Source organism: Rhinolophus sinicus, linkage group LG07 (assembly GCF_036562045.2).
Source record: "Rhinolophus sinicus isolate RSC01 linkage group LG07, ASM3656204v1, whole genome shotgun sequence".
Taxonomy (NCBI): Eukaryota; Metazoa; Chordata; class Mammalia; order Chiroptera; family Rhinolophidae; genus Rhinolophus; species Rhinolophus sinicus.
This window is the reverse complement of record NC_133757.1, coordinates 35,771,110-35,785,950: the sequence shown is the minus strand read 5'-3', so window position 1 is coordinate 35,785,950 and position 14,841 is coordinate 35,771,110. Positions and strand designations below refer to the sequence as shown.

At 32.1% G+C, this 14,841-nt stretch overlaps 1 protein-coding gene across 1 annotated transcript in view; it reads left to right on the top strand.

Annotated features, from left to right (window-relative positions):
* Window positions 1–14,841, top strand: part of PCDH15 (protocadherin related 15) — a 1,312,736-nt gene that overhangs the window by 1,178,918 nt on the left and 118,977 nt on the right. Inside the window, exons 25-26 of the mRNA XM_074339439.1 lie at window positions 6,014–6,154; window positions 7,849–7,961. Of these exons, the coding sequence (XP_074195540.1) occupies window positions 6,014–6,154; window positions 7,849–7,961 (254 nt within the window). The remainder of the gene's footprint in view (window positions 1–6,013; window positions 6,155–7,848; window positions 7,962–14,841) is intronic.

The window sequence follows — 14,841 nt, the reverse complement described above, 5'->3', positions numbered from 1 at the left end:
TTCCACGTTTTCAGAACTATGTTTTCATATGTTCTATTATTATCTCTTTTGTGAAGCCTCTTCCCTTAAAACTCACTGATGTCATCCTTACATCCTTTCTGCTCTCAAAAAATGTACGTGTAGTTACTGCAAATAGGAACCTGAGTTGTATACACTTTCAACTATAGGGGGAATAATGCACGTAACAATCCCATTATAACTATGTAAATGATGCCACCAAGAATTATGCATCCTAGCAGCTCAGGATACACATATGGTAATAATTGATCCTGTTATATTTTAAGCATTCGCTTAACAAATTATTGACTTCTTAAATAATAGCAAGCCAAAAAAAAAAAAAAAAATCACCGCTTCATAGTAGCTCACAGTCAATGAACAGAGATGCAAACCCATAAACAAATGAATACATCACATGAATTCCAATAAAGATACATACCATTTAAAAAAAAAAAAAGAAAGAAATATTGACTCACAGTGATATGTAAATGGTATATACAGTGGAGGTGTCATTTGAGACCTGAATGTTAGAAGAAACTAGCTATGCAGGAATGTTTTAGGTAGAGTGAATGACAAATGGAAAAGTGCTGAGGTAAGAGTGAGTTTTTTGTTTTATAAAGCCAATATAGTGTAATTATTTTTAATGAAAATCAGGAAAGAGGACATGTGAAATGAACTCTATCTCTCCCACTCCACTGTGAATTTATTCATTTTGTACTCTTCAGAACTCAGCAGTTTCCAGTTAGCAAATGTGTTAAATGAATGAACGGATGAATGAATGTAGCTCACATAAAATGAGTGTTACCTAGAATTAACCCTGGTATTGTAAAATATATGAGCTAGATGGGAATTAGGGAATGCATAATTTGTAAAATAATCAATTGCAAATATTTTGAACAGTTTTTAAAATTCTTTTTTTAAAATATGTCATATATGAAATAAATGTCTTATGATTTAGTTCTATAACACTAGTTTTATTTTTATTGTTGTTGTTTTTTAGCTAATTCAAATACACTTTGTCTGATGGCAAACAAACAGTCTTTTGGGATTTGTTCAAAATTATGGTAATTTCAATTGTCATATCTGATGTCAAGTAATGGTTTTTAGCATCCTTTAACGATTAAACTTCCAGTGATATCATGGTTCCGTTTTGAACATTTTGTTTAGGGAAATGTATTTCTCTAAAAAAGAGTGTATCACTAATTTGAAAATTCAGGAAAAATATCAAAGGATGTTTTGGTGAATGGAAGTTGACATTAAGAAAGATTGCTGTACCACCACCTCATTAGTCTTTTAAAATCATGGTTATCTGAAGTAACACTTGCTCCAATAGATGAGGTCGGCTGGATTTATGGAAATAGCTGTCATGATAAATGAAGAGGCTTCAAAAAAGTCATTATGCTATGCTCTCACATATCCTCATTTTCCATAAAATTTTAAAGAAAAAACTCATATTTACTCTTCAAAAGACTTCAAGAGGAATAATGATAGGAAACTCCATCTCTGCCCTTGCTGCCTGCTAAAAATAGTTTCTCTGCAGATGATTTAATCACTTTCCTATTTAATTAATGTTTATGTCTTGGTTAATTATTTATGTTTTTTATTTGATAATGCCTCTTCATAGTGGCCAAGTATATAGAGCAAAAATTTCGAAATTGTTTAAGTAGTGTTCTTTTTTTATGTGATATTCGATATATAGTATGAGAGTACCTACTAATTTCCCTTAAGTTATGTTGGATCAAAGTCTATTTTATATTCTCTATTTGAAATTTTACATTGCCTGAAATGGCAAAATACATTTTCTTTCATGAGATTAAAATGTCTGTGCTAAGGAAGAGACATTATAATTTGGCTAGTTGAACTGAAGAATAAAATTATATGGATTACTCTGGGTAGATATCTAAAGTCTGTGTTTTCCTTGATGGTGACCTAAACCAATCATATAATTTGTTTTATTCTTTTGAACCCTAGCATTCTCTCAAGATTTTCCAGTGTTTGATATATTTTAATATCAGTTGGAGCATCTGGGCACCTCTGACACATGGTTATTTATTCACTAAGTCATACATTCATTCAAATACTCCATGGGTGCCTATATGGGTCCACTATCATTCAAAGTGTTTACATAGAGACTCTACTCTTGTTAGCTTTTAGTCTTATGTGGGAGACAAACTCAGAAGAAATAAACAGATAGAATATATTTTATGACTTCATGTAGAGTTGCTGAAGAAAAATAAATTAGATTGACAATTTAGAGAGTGCCTGGGGAAGAGGAAGGTATATTTTGTAGCTGAAAATCTGGAAAAGAGTGTGATAACAATAAGGTGAAGACAATGAGGTAGGAGCGAGGACAACGTAGTAAAAGAGAAATGAGCAAAATGAAGTTAGGTAGGCAGAAACCAGATGTTTTCAGGATCTGATAGCGCTCCCCTCCCCCCCCAGTAAGGAGTTGGATTTAATTGTTGTGTGTGAGGAAAAATAATTGGGAGTTTAATCAAAGTTTATGAGATGGTTTACATTTTTAAAACTTTAATAGAATAAAAGTAGAATCACTTGTGTTCGCTGCAAGGAATACAGAGCTCTCCCCACCCCACCCCCTTATCTGTGGGAATACATTCCAAGACCTCCAGTGGATGCCTAAAAGCACAGATAGTTACAAATCCTGTATGTGTATATATATATATATATATATATATATATATATATATATATATATATATATATATATATACTATGTGGTTTTTTCTATAAAAACATACATGCCTATGATAAAGTTTAATTTATAAATCAGCCATAGTAAGAGATTAACAATAATAACTAATAATGAAATAGAACAATCACAACAATGTACTATAATAACAGTAATGTGAATGTGGGTCCTCTGTTTCTCAAAATATCTTATTCTATTGTACCCACCCTTCTTGTAATGATATGAGATGATAAGATGCCTACATGATGAGATGAAGTGAGGTGAAGGTCATCGGCATTGGGACATAGCATTAGGCTGCAATTGACCTTCTGACATTATGTGAATAGCAGGATCATAAGTTTAGGATGATCTTGGATCATGGAGCCATGACAGTGTCCATCATTGGATATCAAGAGCAGACACTGTCGATGGTTGGGGATCCTTGATTGTTAAAGATTTTTTTCCCCAACATATTTTGGAAGAATATTGTAATCAGAACTTGTAATATTTTATTTATTTATTTTAATGCATCAACATGTTGCTGCAGAGGTTGTATTCCTTTAGTGATCATACAGGTGACTTTAATGCTGTATTACATCTGAAGATTGTATTCCCTATTTTTTTAAAAAATAATGGTTACTTGAACACAAGCACTGAAATACCAGACAGTAGATCTGATAACTGATACGGTTACTAAGTGACTAATGGGTAGGCAGCATACACAATGGATATACTGAACAAAGGGATGATTAAGGCTCTGGGCAGGACGACGTTGGATGGCATGAAATTTTATCACACTACTCAAAATGGTGTGCAATTTAAAATGTATGAATACTTTATTTCTGGAATTTTTCATTAATATTTCCAGATCTTGGTTGACTGAAAGTAATCATAACTGCAGAAAGTTGAATTGCAGATAAGGGGTGATACTATAGGTGGAGGGAGGATATGAGAAATGAGCTAGACATACATTAGAACATGCTTTTATTCAGGAATTGGCAGGACTCAATGATAATTTGGTTGTGGAGTGTGAGAGAAAGAGAAGGGATCAATTATCACCTCTAGGCTTTGAGAGATACCAACTTGGTAAAAGGTGGGTCCATTGACCTACAGTGATAGAGGTACAAGTTTGAGAGAGGATATCCAGATTCTGGTTTGGAGTATTTTGAGTTGAAAACAGGTCTATGTTGAAAACAGGTCTATAACTGTGTGGACTATTTTGGAGTTTAAATGATGAGAGGTTAGCCAGAAATGTAAACTTTGGAATTATGAATAAATAGAAGGTATTTAAAGGGATGGGACTAGAAGAGGTTTTAGAGGCTTTGAGTAGAGCTGGAAAAGATTGGAGGGCCTGTGACAGAACCTTAGAATACTCCAGGAGGAACAGGAACAAGCAAAGCATTTGAAAACAGAGAAGCCATATAGGAAGAAGGAAAGGCAGAAGAGTGAAAAAATGTAAATAAAACAAATGTTCAAGGAGGTAGTGATCAACGGAAATGTGTAATGTATGAAAAAAAAAAAATGGAGTTACAGATAATAATTAGGAAATTAGACAAATCCTCAACGCTAACATGTGGGTCCTATAGCCAAATGTGATTCAGGAACCAACATGAACAACAAATTACATTCAAGCACAGTAATGAAGAAGATCAACAATATAAAGAACAATGTTCTCAGAACCATTCTTACATCTAAGTATCACTATGTCAACAGCCTATGGGGGCAGTGTCCTTAACTTGTTCATCAGAATGCCAAATAGAGGTGTTCTTCTCTAAAGAGTTTAGTGGTGTAATATATTGTCAGGGTTTGAAGTCCAACTAGCTCTACCACATACTGTCTCTGTGCCTCAGTTTTTTTACTTGAATCCTGGGACTGGCTTAAAATATGTACAGGCATTAAACACAGAAAAGATTATAGTGTCCACCCTAATGTCATCTTATATATTTCAAAATATAACCAATCTAAACTCTAATATAAGTGAGAGCATTCAACAAATTTTAACTGTCCCCGTTATAGTCTCCTTTTTAAAATTATCAAGTATTAATTTCATTCTTTAAAAATGATATTTTTGTAAGGGGGTTGAGGGGTGGGAGATGAGGGTATGGGGGATCAAATATATGATGATGGAAGGAGAACTGACTCTGGGTGGTGAACACACAATGGGATTTATAGATGATGTAATACAGAGTTGTACACCTGAAATCTATGTATTTTTACTAACAATTGTCACCCCAATAAATTTAAAAAATAAATTAAAAAAATATATTTTTGTTTGACATTTCAACTTATTTTGGATTATATCTGGAATACCTCAACATTATTTAAGCTTCAGTAAGCCTCAAGTTCATGAACTAAACAATGGGTGGCAGAATATACATGTATCATCTTTAGTAAGGTTCTTGCATATAATGAGTATTCAACAGATGTTAGCTATCATTATTTTACTATTATCATTATCATCATCAGTAGTAATGTTATTCTAAAGGATTGTTGTGAGGCTTAATTTATTTATTAAAAAAATGAGCATGGTAAACAGCACAGTGCAGATGGTGAATATTTTTTATTTCCTTCACTTCCATACCCATTCCTCCACTTTACCACAATCCTCCACACTTTATTACTCTCTGAGTTTCACAGAGTTCAAATAAGTATAATAAAATAAAATAAATTATAATTGTTTCAGATGATTAAATATTAAGCAGACATGGTGTTTAGGGCAGAAGGTGAGATTTATAAAATCAAAGGGAATTGGAAGAGCAGATAGTCAAGGCAACCGTTAATTTATTCTTTCACATAAATAATTTAAGATAACACATAGTAAAACTACTTCATATATTCAGATTGAGTTATCTTAAAGACATAAAGATTTATTTTTCTCTTTTTAAATATATATGTTTAATTAAATTTATTGACGTGATGATGGTTAGTAAAATTGCACAGATTTCAAGTATACAATTCTATAATACATAATTTATATATCACATTGTGTGCTCACCAACCAGAGTCAGTTCTCCTTCCATAACCATATATTTGACCCCCTTTACCCTCTTCTACCATCTTCCCTCCCCCTTACCCTCTGGTAACCACTAAACTGTTATCTGTGTCTATGAGTTTTTGTTTTTTTTATTTGTCTTGTTCCTTTGTTACTTTCAGTTTTATATCCTAAAAAATAGAGATTCTGCTACATCCCATACTGAGCGTATGAAGGTTGAAATATGATTTTTTTTACCTCTAAAAGGCCATGCATTTTACAAATCAGTTAACATTATCACTACACTTTGTTTTTATTTTGTGATGATTAATTAATATTATAAATTTTCATTTTAGGGATTACCTGCAAGTCGTGTGAGGTATAGAGTAGATGATGTTCAGTCTCCTTATCCTGCCACTATTTTTGATGTAGAAGAAGATTCTGGAACAGTAATAACTAGAGTCAATCTTAATGAAGAACCTACGACAATTTTTAAGGTCAGTGCAGTATTTTCCTAACATTGTTTATTTGATGTTTAACTTTTGATTGAGAGTTTGGTTTAATAGATAACTATACCTCTTTCATTTTTTCTTCTTTTTAATCTTTTAAAATTGAAAACAATATATATTTTGCTGCATGGACACAGAAAATACAGTTGAGTAAAAAGCAAAATAATAACTTGATATTTCACATCTTGGAGATAACTAGAATTTACCATTTAAATCTCTTTTCTTATGATGACATCCTATGCAAATACAAGTATACAAATATATATTTTAAAACAACATGATCATATTATTCATACTGCTTTTTAAACAATATATTACATATGCCAATACATGCTATTTTTTAATTGCTATTTGATGTTCTATTGTATAAATATACTATTCTGTTTTTTTTGTTTTGTTTTTTGTCTAATACCTTTTTGTCAAATAATTAGGCTGTTTCCAATTTTTTTGTTTTAATAGTCTTTGTTTCATGAAACTTCTTGCTTCTTGTGCAAATATCATTTGCCACTTGACCGATATTTTTCCTTAAGAGAAGTACCCACAAGTAGAATTGCTAGAACAAGTTTACGTACTTGTGATTCGTTATACTTGTAAAAATATTAAAATAATACTAATGGTCCCTGTTATCATAACTAATCTATCTGTTAAATGTTTGAGTATTTCCATTTTCTATAGTTACTTATAAAAAATGTTGTCACTGTGAATAAAGCCTTTGACCCTACATTGGGGAATTTAATTCCCTTCACCAGTTACCCTTCTGAATATCAATGAGTACTACATCTCACATAATTTTATCACTGTTTGGAATAACTGTCCTCTTTGTAAAATTGTAATCCAAAGGTAAATTGTGGCTCTCAGGATGATCCTTGGTTATGGTTTCATGCTCTAGGTTGAATTACTTTAGATTAGTAACCTGCAGTTTCCAAAATAATATTCCAGAGAAACACATAGTTTGAAAATATTTATCATTTCTTAAAAGAAACATTAGAATTCTTCTTGACATAAAATAGCTTATCAAGGAAATTATAAATCATAAAAGCTATTTTAGTAATAAATAATATACAGCAATCACATCCTAAGACTAAGTTTGCATTATTTGAACAATTTTTGCTATGCAGTATGAACCATGTTTTATATGTTGCAATTGTTTTTAAGAGCATGTGTATCAAAGTGTGTTAAAGTATGAAGACTTCCAATTTTATCCTCCAGAGTAAGCATTTCTGCAATTAATTCACTGGAAAAATTAATTTCCTTTTATAAGCAAGCCACTTAGTTTTTTTGCTATAGATGTGACTGACTTTAACACTTTTTAAATAAATGTTGGTGCATATAATGACACTTCTTTTCACTGGAGGCACCAGTGGAATTGTGGAAGAGAATAGAGTTTATCATTGGAGAGATACAGTATCATATCCCTGTTTTACTGATAGGTTTTTATCAGAGAGTTAGTAACTCAATTTCTTTGAATTTTCTCATTTTACAAATGAAAATAATAGCATCTACCTGGCAGGATTATTGTGAAGATTAAATGTAAATATATTCATACTCCAATGCAATATCTGCTACCCGGTATGCAGTGTGCCCCCTCCTGGAACCAGGCAGTCCAATGATTAAAAACATACATAGTAATATGATGCTTTATTGTTAATAATCTTTAACATGAATTTTTATCACTTTTTAAGTTGGTGGTTATTGCTTTTGATGATGGTGAGCCCGTGATGTCCAGCAGTGCTGTGGTGAAAATCCTTGTCTTACATCCTGGAGAAATCCCACGCTTCACACAAGAGGAATATAGGTATTGATTCCTCTCTGGTTTTTTAATTCATAAAGGTTTTTGTTTAGCTTTGGTCTCTCAAAATTGGCGTTATATTAATATACCAATGAAATGGACTTCTGATTCTAGTTTAACCTTTTTCTAAATTAATATAATGTTGTATTTATTTTTAAAGTTAATATAGTGAAAATGACAATTTAGTTTCAAAAATCAGTTTCGTAATCCTTTGATGAATAATGGATCTTTTTAAAATAATTGAAGCAAGCTTTGAAAAGTTCCACATTATGTTTGTGTGCTCAAAATGCAGCTGAATAATGATCTCAATGATGAGAAGTAGACATTTAGTTTCTTCTTATAGTCAGGTACTCTATATTATCCAATTTTGACATGTATCTGAAGTAATATTTTTAAAAAATATCACAACAGTATAAAGAAGACACAGTGCATATATTCAATGGACTATTACTTGTCCATAAAAAAGAATAAAATCTTAAAATTTGTGGCAACATGGGCGGACCTAGAGCATATTATTCTAAGTAAAGTAAGTCAGACTGAGAAAGACAAATACCATGTAAACAGGAAAACAAAACAGACACCAGCTAATAGATACAGAGGAGAAACTGATGGTTGCCAAACTGATGGGAGGGGTTTTGGAGGGCTGGGTGGAAAAGGTGAAGAGATTAATAAACACAAATTGGTAGGTGCAAAATAGTCATGGGGATATAAACTACAGAATTGGGAATATAGTCAATACTATTGTAATACATATATATAGCGACTCGACTTATCAGGGAATCACCTCTAAAGTTATATAAATGTCTAACCACTATTCAGTACACCTAAAACTAATGCAATATTGAATGCCGACTGTGATTTTTAAAAATTCAATTAAAATGAAAAAAAAAAATTTAAAAAAATCAGTGACAGGAAGAGTATGTGTGTTTATGTATTATATATATATATATATATATATATATATATATATATATATATAATATGTTATAGCTATAGAGTTAATTTGTACACTGTCTTAGTTAGTTCAGGCTACCATAACAAAATATCACAGACTGGGAGTTATAAACAGCAGACATTGATTTTCTCCCAGTTTTGGAGACTGGAAGTCTGAGATCAGGGTGCCAGCATGATCAGGTTCTGGTGAGGACTCTGTTCCTGGCTTACAGAAGGCTGCCTTCTGCTTGTAAGGGCACAAGTAGCCAGATAAAGGCTCCACTCTCTGGCCCCATCTAAACCTAATTACCTTCCAAATGCCCCATCTCCAGATATCAGCCCATTGAAGGTTAGGGCTTCAACATATGAATTTTAGGGAACACAATTCAGTCCCAAATGTGTGGGTGTGGGTGTGGATGTGGTATATGTGTGTCTCTTTAGGAAATGAAGAATTTATTGAAAAATTAATGAAATTAAAATTACTGTATTTCATGATGGCTTCATCATTCGATATAAATGATAGATTTATAATGCTTTCCTGAAAGCATAGAATTTTCTTTTGTGATTGTTTCATTTTTTTGTCTCCAATTAAAACTTTAATGTACTTTTATTAGTCATATGTTAGGACCCACAGGAGGTAGTTTTCCGACAAACATGTGAAGGAGACTCACTATATGCTGTATGTTTATGATTTACTTATTCTGGATATAGCATTAAAAGACAGCTAGACATTGCGTTCCAGAGTGTTTCAACCATGGGTGGAAACAAAGAACTATATGAAAAATACAATACACTGTAAAAACATAATAATAGATGCTGACAGTACTGAAGAAACATATTGGAGATACACACTTTACTATGTCTGAACATGATCGGCATAGTTTTAAGCTGTATCTTGAAGGAAAGTAGAGTTTAGCCACTCCACAGAAATGAGGAAGGAGGTTCCATACCAAAGACTCAGCATATACACAAATATAAATAAGGAAAATAGGAGAATGTATTAAATTCCATTTTTTTTAGTAGTTTAGTCTATCTAGAGACAAATTGGAAGTTACATGAGGATACTAACTGAGGCTCAAGAAAAATGAAGATTTCACACGATAGACCACTTTATCATATTCTGGAATTTGGATTCCATTACCCTGATAATTTCTAAGAACTACCTGAGACTTTTCAGCTAGACCAGGGGCTAAGAAACTGAGGGAGAAAAGTACCGGTAGGTGATGCACCTGGGAACATTCACTGCACCCAACCGGGTAGTGTTCTCCTTCCATAAAATGCTATCATTACAATATCTACTAAATAAGCACTAAATTGTGTAATATAAATACCAGAAAATTCTACATAACACATATGTAAAACATTGAGATGTAAATAATATTTATTTAAAATGATAAGAATTCTTGGTCAATCTGTTTTAAAGGCCATTTTCTTTATTGTATCTATTATTACCAATGTTTCCTCTTTTGTTGACATGGTAACTTATGGACCCCCATTTTGTATGCTATGGAGTGTACAGTTTTCTGCTGTATAAGAACTTCTTTGAATGTGTTCATTTTGGTCTTCTCAAGTATTAAGATGAAAGTAAACTCACTTGTGGTGTTTCTCACTAGCTTATCTAGAAGATGCTCACAAAAAATTTACTTACTATTTGAGGTGGGTACAAAAATCCCTCACAGTTTTAGGCCAGTAAAATACCCATCTTTATTCTCAAAAACTCCTCACCCCATGGCTAGTCATTCCTTGGAAGTCCCAAGAGAAGGAAAAAGATGGTATATCACACTATCCCTTTAAATAAACTCAACAAAATGTGTCCCTTTTCTTTGGATTTTCATTTGGAGCTCATTTCCTTATTAATAGAAATATGCCTTCAGACTTCTCCATCGCATTGCTCATTCACTTTTCTAGCTAAAACATCGTGGCATTAAGGCACAGGGCATCTCTTGTGTAGCTTTCTTTTTCTTTTTTTTTTTAATTGTCTATTTAATGTCACCTCTTAAAATATTTTTTTCAATGAATAATTTACCATTTCTTTCTCTGCATAGGACTACTAACTGCAAATAAATTCTACTAATGAAGTTGTTAACTTAGAGAAGAAATAGCTAGCCAATTTTTTTGGTTCTAAAGTTAAGAGCAGTCACATAAGCACATGTGGAAGAATTTTTGGCCTTCCAGAAGAACATTTCTAACAATTGCAAATAATGCCTTGTCTATCCTAGTTCATTTCTTATTCTGACACATAAAGGCAATCTGATAATCTCAGATTGAGAATCAATAGACTTTCCATAAGGGATTCAGTAGTACTTGAGTACTGAACAGGATTGTTTTGTTTTCTATAAGACACCCAGAAATTTGGATGATAAAAAAAACAAAAAACAAAACAAAACAAAAAAAACCTTATTAAATATCAGTGGAATGTAATACTCTTTTAATAAACAGAAATAGCTGAATTTAAATATTTATGTAGGCTTAAATTTGACCTAAAACATAGAGTAAACTATTAAAACAAAAACAAAACTAAGGCTGATGTTTATCTTCATCAATCATCTCTTTATCATTTATTGAACATTGTGCTTTTGTATATCTTTAGAGAAGTACATGGCTGAGAGTTTCTGTGTACCTCCTACCGTACTCTCAAATCTTTTCCTCTTCCTCTTGGGCATACAGCTAGACTACATTTCCTATCCTCATTTGCTAGATGGAGCCATGTGACTGAATTCTGGCCAATAAAATGTAAAGCAATATGGTCTGCATCATTTCCTGGCCTGACTTAACCTTTTCCTCTGTTGGATAAGTGAAGTGGCAAAATAATACCCAGGATACCTTGGGAGCCATATGTTGACAATTGCAGAAATGCAATATAAAAAAAGCTTAGGCAACTGAATCACAGCTTGAAGATTAACTACCTAACTAAGAATGTCCTCAGTAAACTGTTATGTGAGCAAGAGATTTAGTGGTTTATCTACCGTGCTACCTAGTACTGTTTCAACTAACATAGTTGGCCAACATTTCATTAGTATGAAACAAATAATCCCACAATATATTAATCATTTGGAAAACTTTTGTCATTAATATTGCAGTATTTCCCAGTTTGTCATTTTTCAAACAATGTTAATGATACATATTTTTATTCTTACATGGCATTTTCTTTTTATATGTTCAACTATTAGCTTTGGCAAAATACTTACACTGTTCCAATTGCTGTGATAATCAACACAGTCTCCTTCCTTAACAGAATGGTTGCTACAAACTTCATATGTCTCCTTCCCTCTCATATATATATATATATATATATATATATATATATATACACACACACACACATATATATATATATGTGTATATATATATACATATATATATGCATATATATATATATGTATATTTTTTTCAAGTCAATTTACTGTATCAGCTGGATTCACATATCTTTCAGAGATTTCAAACCACATTATTAATCCCTGATTATGAGGATGATCCCTTGTTTCAGATTTGAAGGATTCAATTATTCCACTTTGCCTTATGCCTAATTATTCCACTTTGGCATAAGGATTATTGTAAGCTAAAAACAGTTAAAAATAGCAGATGCAAAAAGGGCATTCTAATCTCCTCTTTTCTTCCTGAAAACAGGAGATAAACATCCCATGTGAAAGATACCCTTACTGCACCAGGGAGGAAAAAAACATTCTTTCATGGGAGTCAAAAACAAGAGAATTCTATACAAACAGGCGTTGTTAAAATAATATTCACCTCCCTTTTAGCCTCCCTACATAGTTTAGTTACTTCCTGTAACTGCCTCTCTTTGTTCAACTTAGTATGAAACCATGTAGGTTCTGTAATTTCTTTGGGTCTTCATTTCCTTGTGAGGGCCCCATGTCATATAAAATGTATATAAATATGGATGCTTTTTCCTCTTAATCTGTTTTATGTCAGTTTAATACTTAGGTCTAGCCATAAACCCATAAAGAACAGGTAAAATTTTACCTCCTCTACAAAATTGCTCCTGGTGAAAAACTTTTGCCTCATGTGATCATATTTTGGGGCACACAACATTATATGCAAGATTTCTGTTCTTTGTCGGGTGTGGGAGGAGGATGTTCATGGTTTACAAATGGGAAGCAGTAATCCAATATCATTATGAGATCAGGTTGTTTGTTTGTTTGTTTAATTTCAGGAATGTCTTCATTTGAATATTGACTATTTTGCATTCCTTAGGAAAGTCCAGTTTTCAACAAATGACTAGTTATTAAAGAGAGGTTCATTTATTTTAGAATTTATTAATTTATTTTAAAATGTTTAACTGTTATTCTTAACCTGACCCCCTCCCTTGACCCAATTATTTTATCTTATTTCTGGAATGACCAGTCATTAAATCTTTAAATCTCTGAATAAAATGATTAAGTAGGGTAGATTAGGCTGCTGTAATAAGAAACCCTTAAATTTCTATTGTTTGAAGAACAAAGAAACATATATGGTTGGCTCACATGCCAGTCTAAAACGAATGTTTCACATGGCTTTTAGCTCTTCTGCATGCTGTTATTCATGCAGTCATTCAGGGACCCAGGCCAATTTAGAGCCTTGCATCTTTAGCATTCTGTTTCAACATGATTTCAATCATTGCCATTTCAGTCCATGGAATGGGAAAAGGGGCTGGAGTCCACATCCAGAGATTTTCTGAACCAAGTGAGATAGAAGTTGCAAATTTTATATTATCTCATATTTGATCTTGAAGTCCAGGCAAATGTCCACACTTGCCTATGAAAAGACGGAGGATTGCTATTTCTTTCTAGGCAGCTATGTCCAAGATCTACCTCTATTACTGAGGAAAAAAAGAAAAATGGGGCTGGTGGAAAATTTCACATCAAACATGTAATTTTAGAAATGTTATAGATTTTAATTGTTATAGTCATTCTTAAATAAGATTGTTTCTATTGAGAATATACAGTATTGGATACATAGACTAATGGTGTAATAGTACAGAAACATTTTTTTTTCTTAAGTATGTATTGGGGAAATAAAATGCATTTTTAAAATAATAAGATAATTATTACTTTTTTTCTTTGAATTCAAAGCAAATTTCAGATGAACATTTTTGGATGTTTTAAGTTATTTCAAATGATTTCAGCTTATAGTATTACTATAACATATTCTAAGCTAAACGTTTCTGTGAGCTTCAAGCTAAAGTTTGGCTCTTTGATTATAATTAATTACTTTTTCCATTTTCATAAGAAGTCTAATTGTTTTCATCACAAAAGTAAAATAAATTGAAAAAGAAAAAAACATGGCAGAGTGTAAATTAAAGTTATGAGATAGCTTTGTAGAAACCACCAAAAAGATTTGAGAGGTGGCATTTACTGTTTGACAAAACATTTTCCATTGTACCAGTTCTACCTAGACAGAGAAATAAAATCCATTATTCTTTTTATGAAATGAAAAACATTTAAATGTTGAGCTGCTGATAATTGCTCAGTTGCTAGGATAAAGCAATAGACAGGTCATTATCTTTTTCTAAAATTATAATAAACATCAGAGTAAATGCTTTAATATTTACTAAAGGATAAATCTTTTGGATTGCCAGCGAAGTTTTTGATGACAAATAATTAGTCGGTTAGCTGACCAGTGTAAAAGTAGCAATACAACAGAAAACCAAAATGTCATTTAGCATACATAATTGCTATGCCTGTTTTCATATTTAAAATTTTACTTTCTGCTAATCATTCTTTGAAAAGGAAATAATGAAATTTGTAAAATGATTCAAGGATTTTACAAAGACCACCCTAAATATTAAGTGAAATAATTCAGCTTGTCAAGATTAGAGGAGAATTTTCTGACGTTATTTTTCTTGTTTATAATTTATAATATTGGGATATTATGTACGTGTAGGAAAAATATTTGATTTCTTTCTCTTCTCATATCTGGTGAACTGAAGTTGTTTCCTGATGGGCTGGCTTCAGGT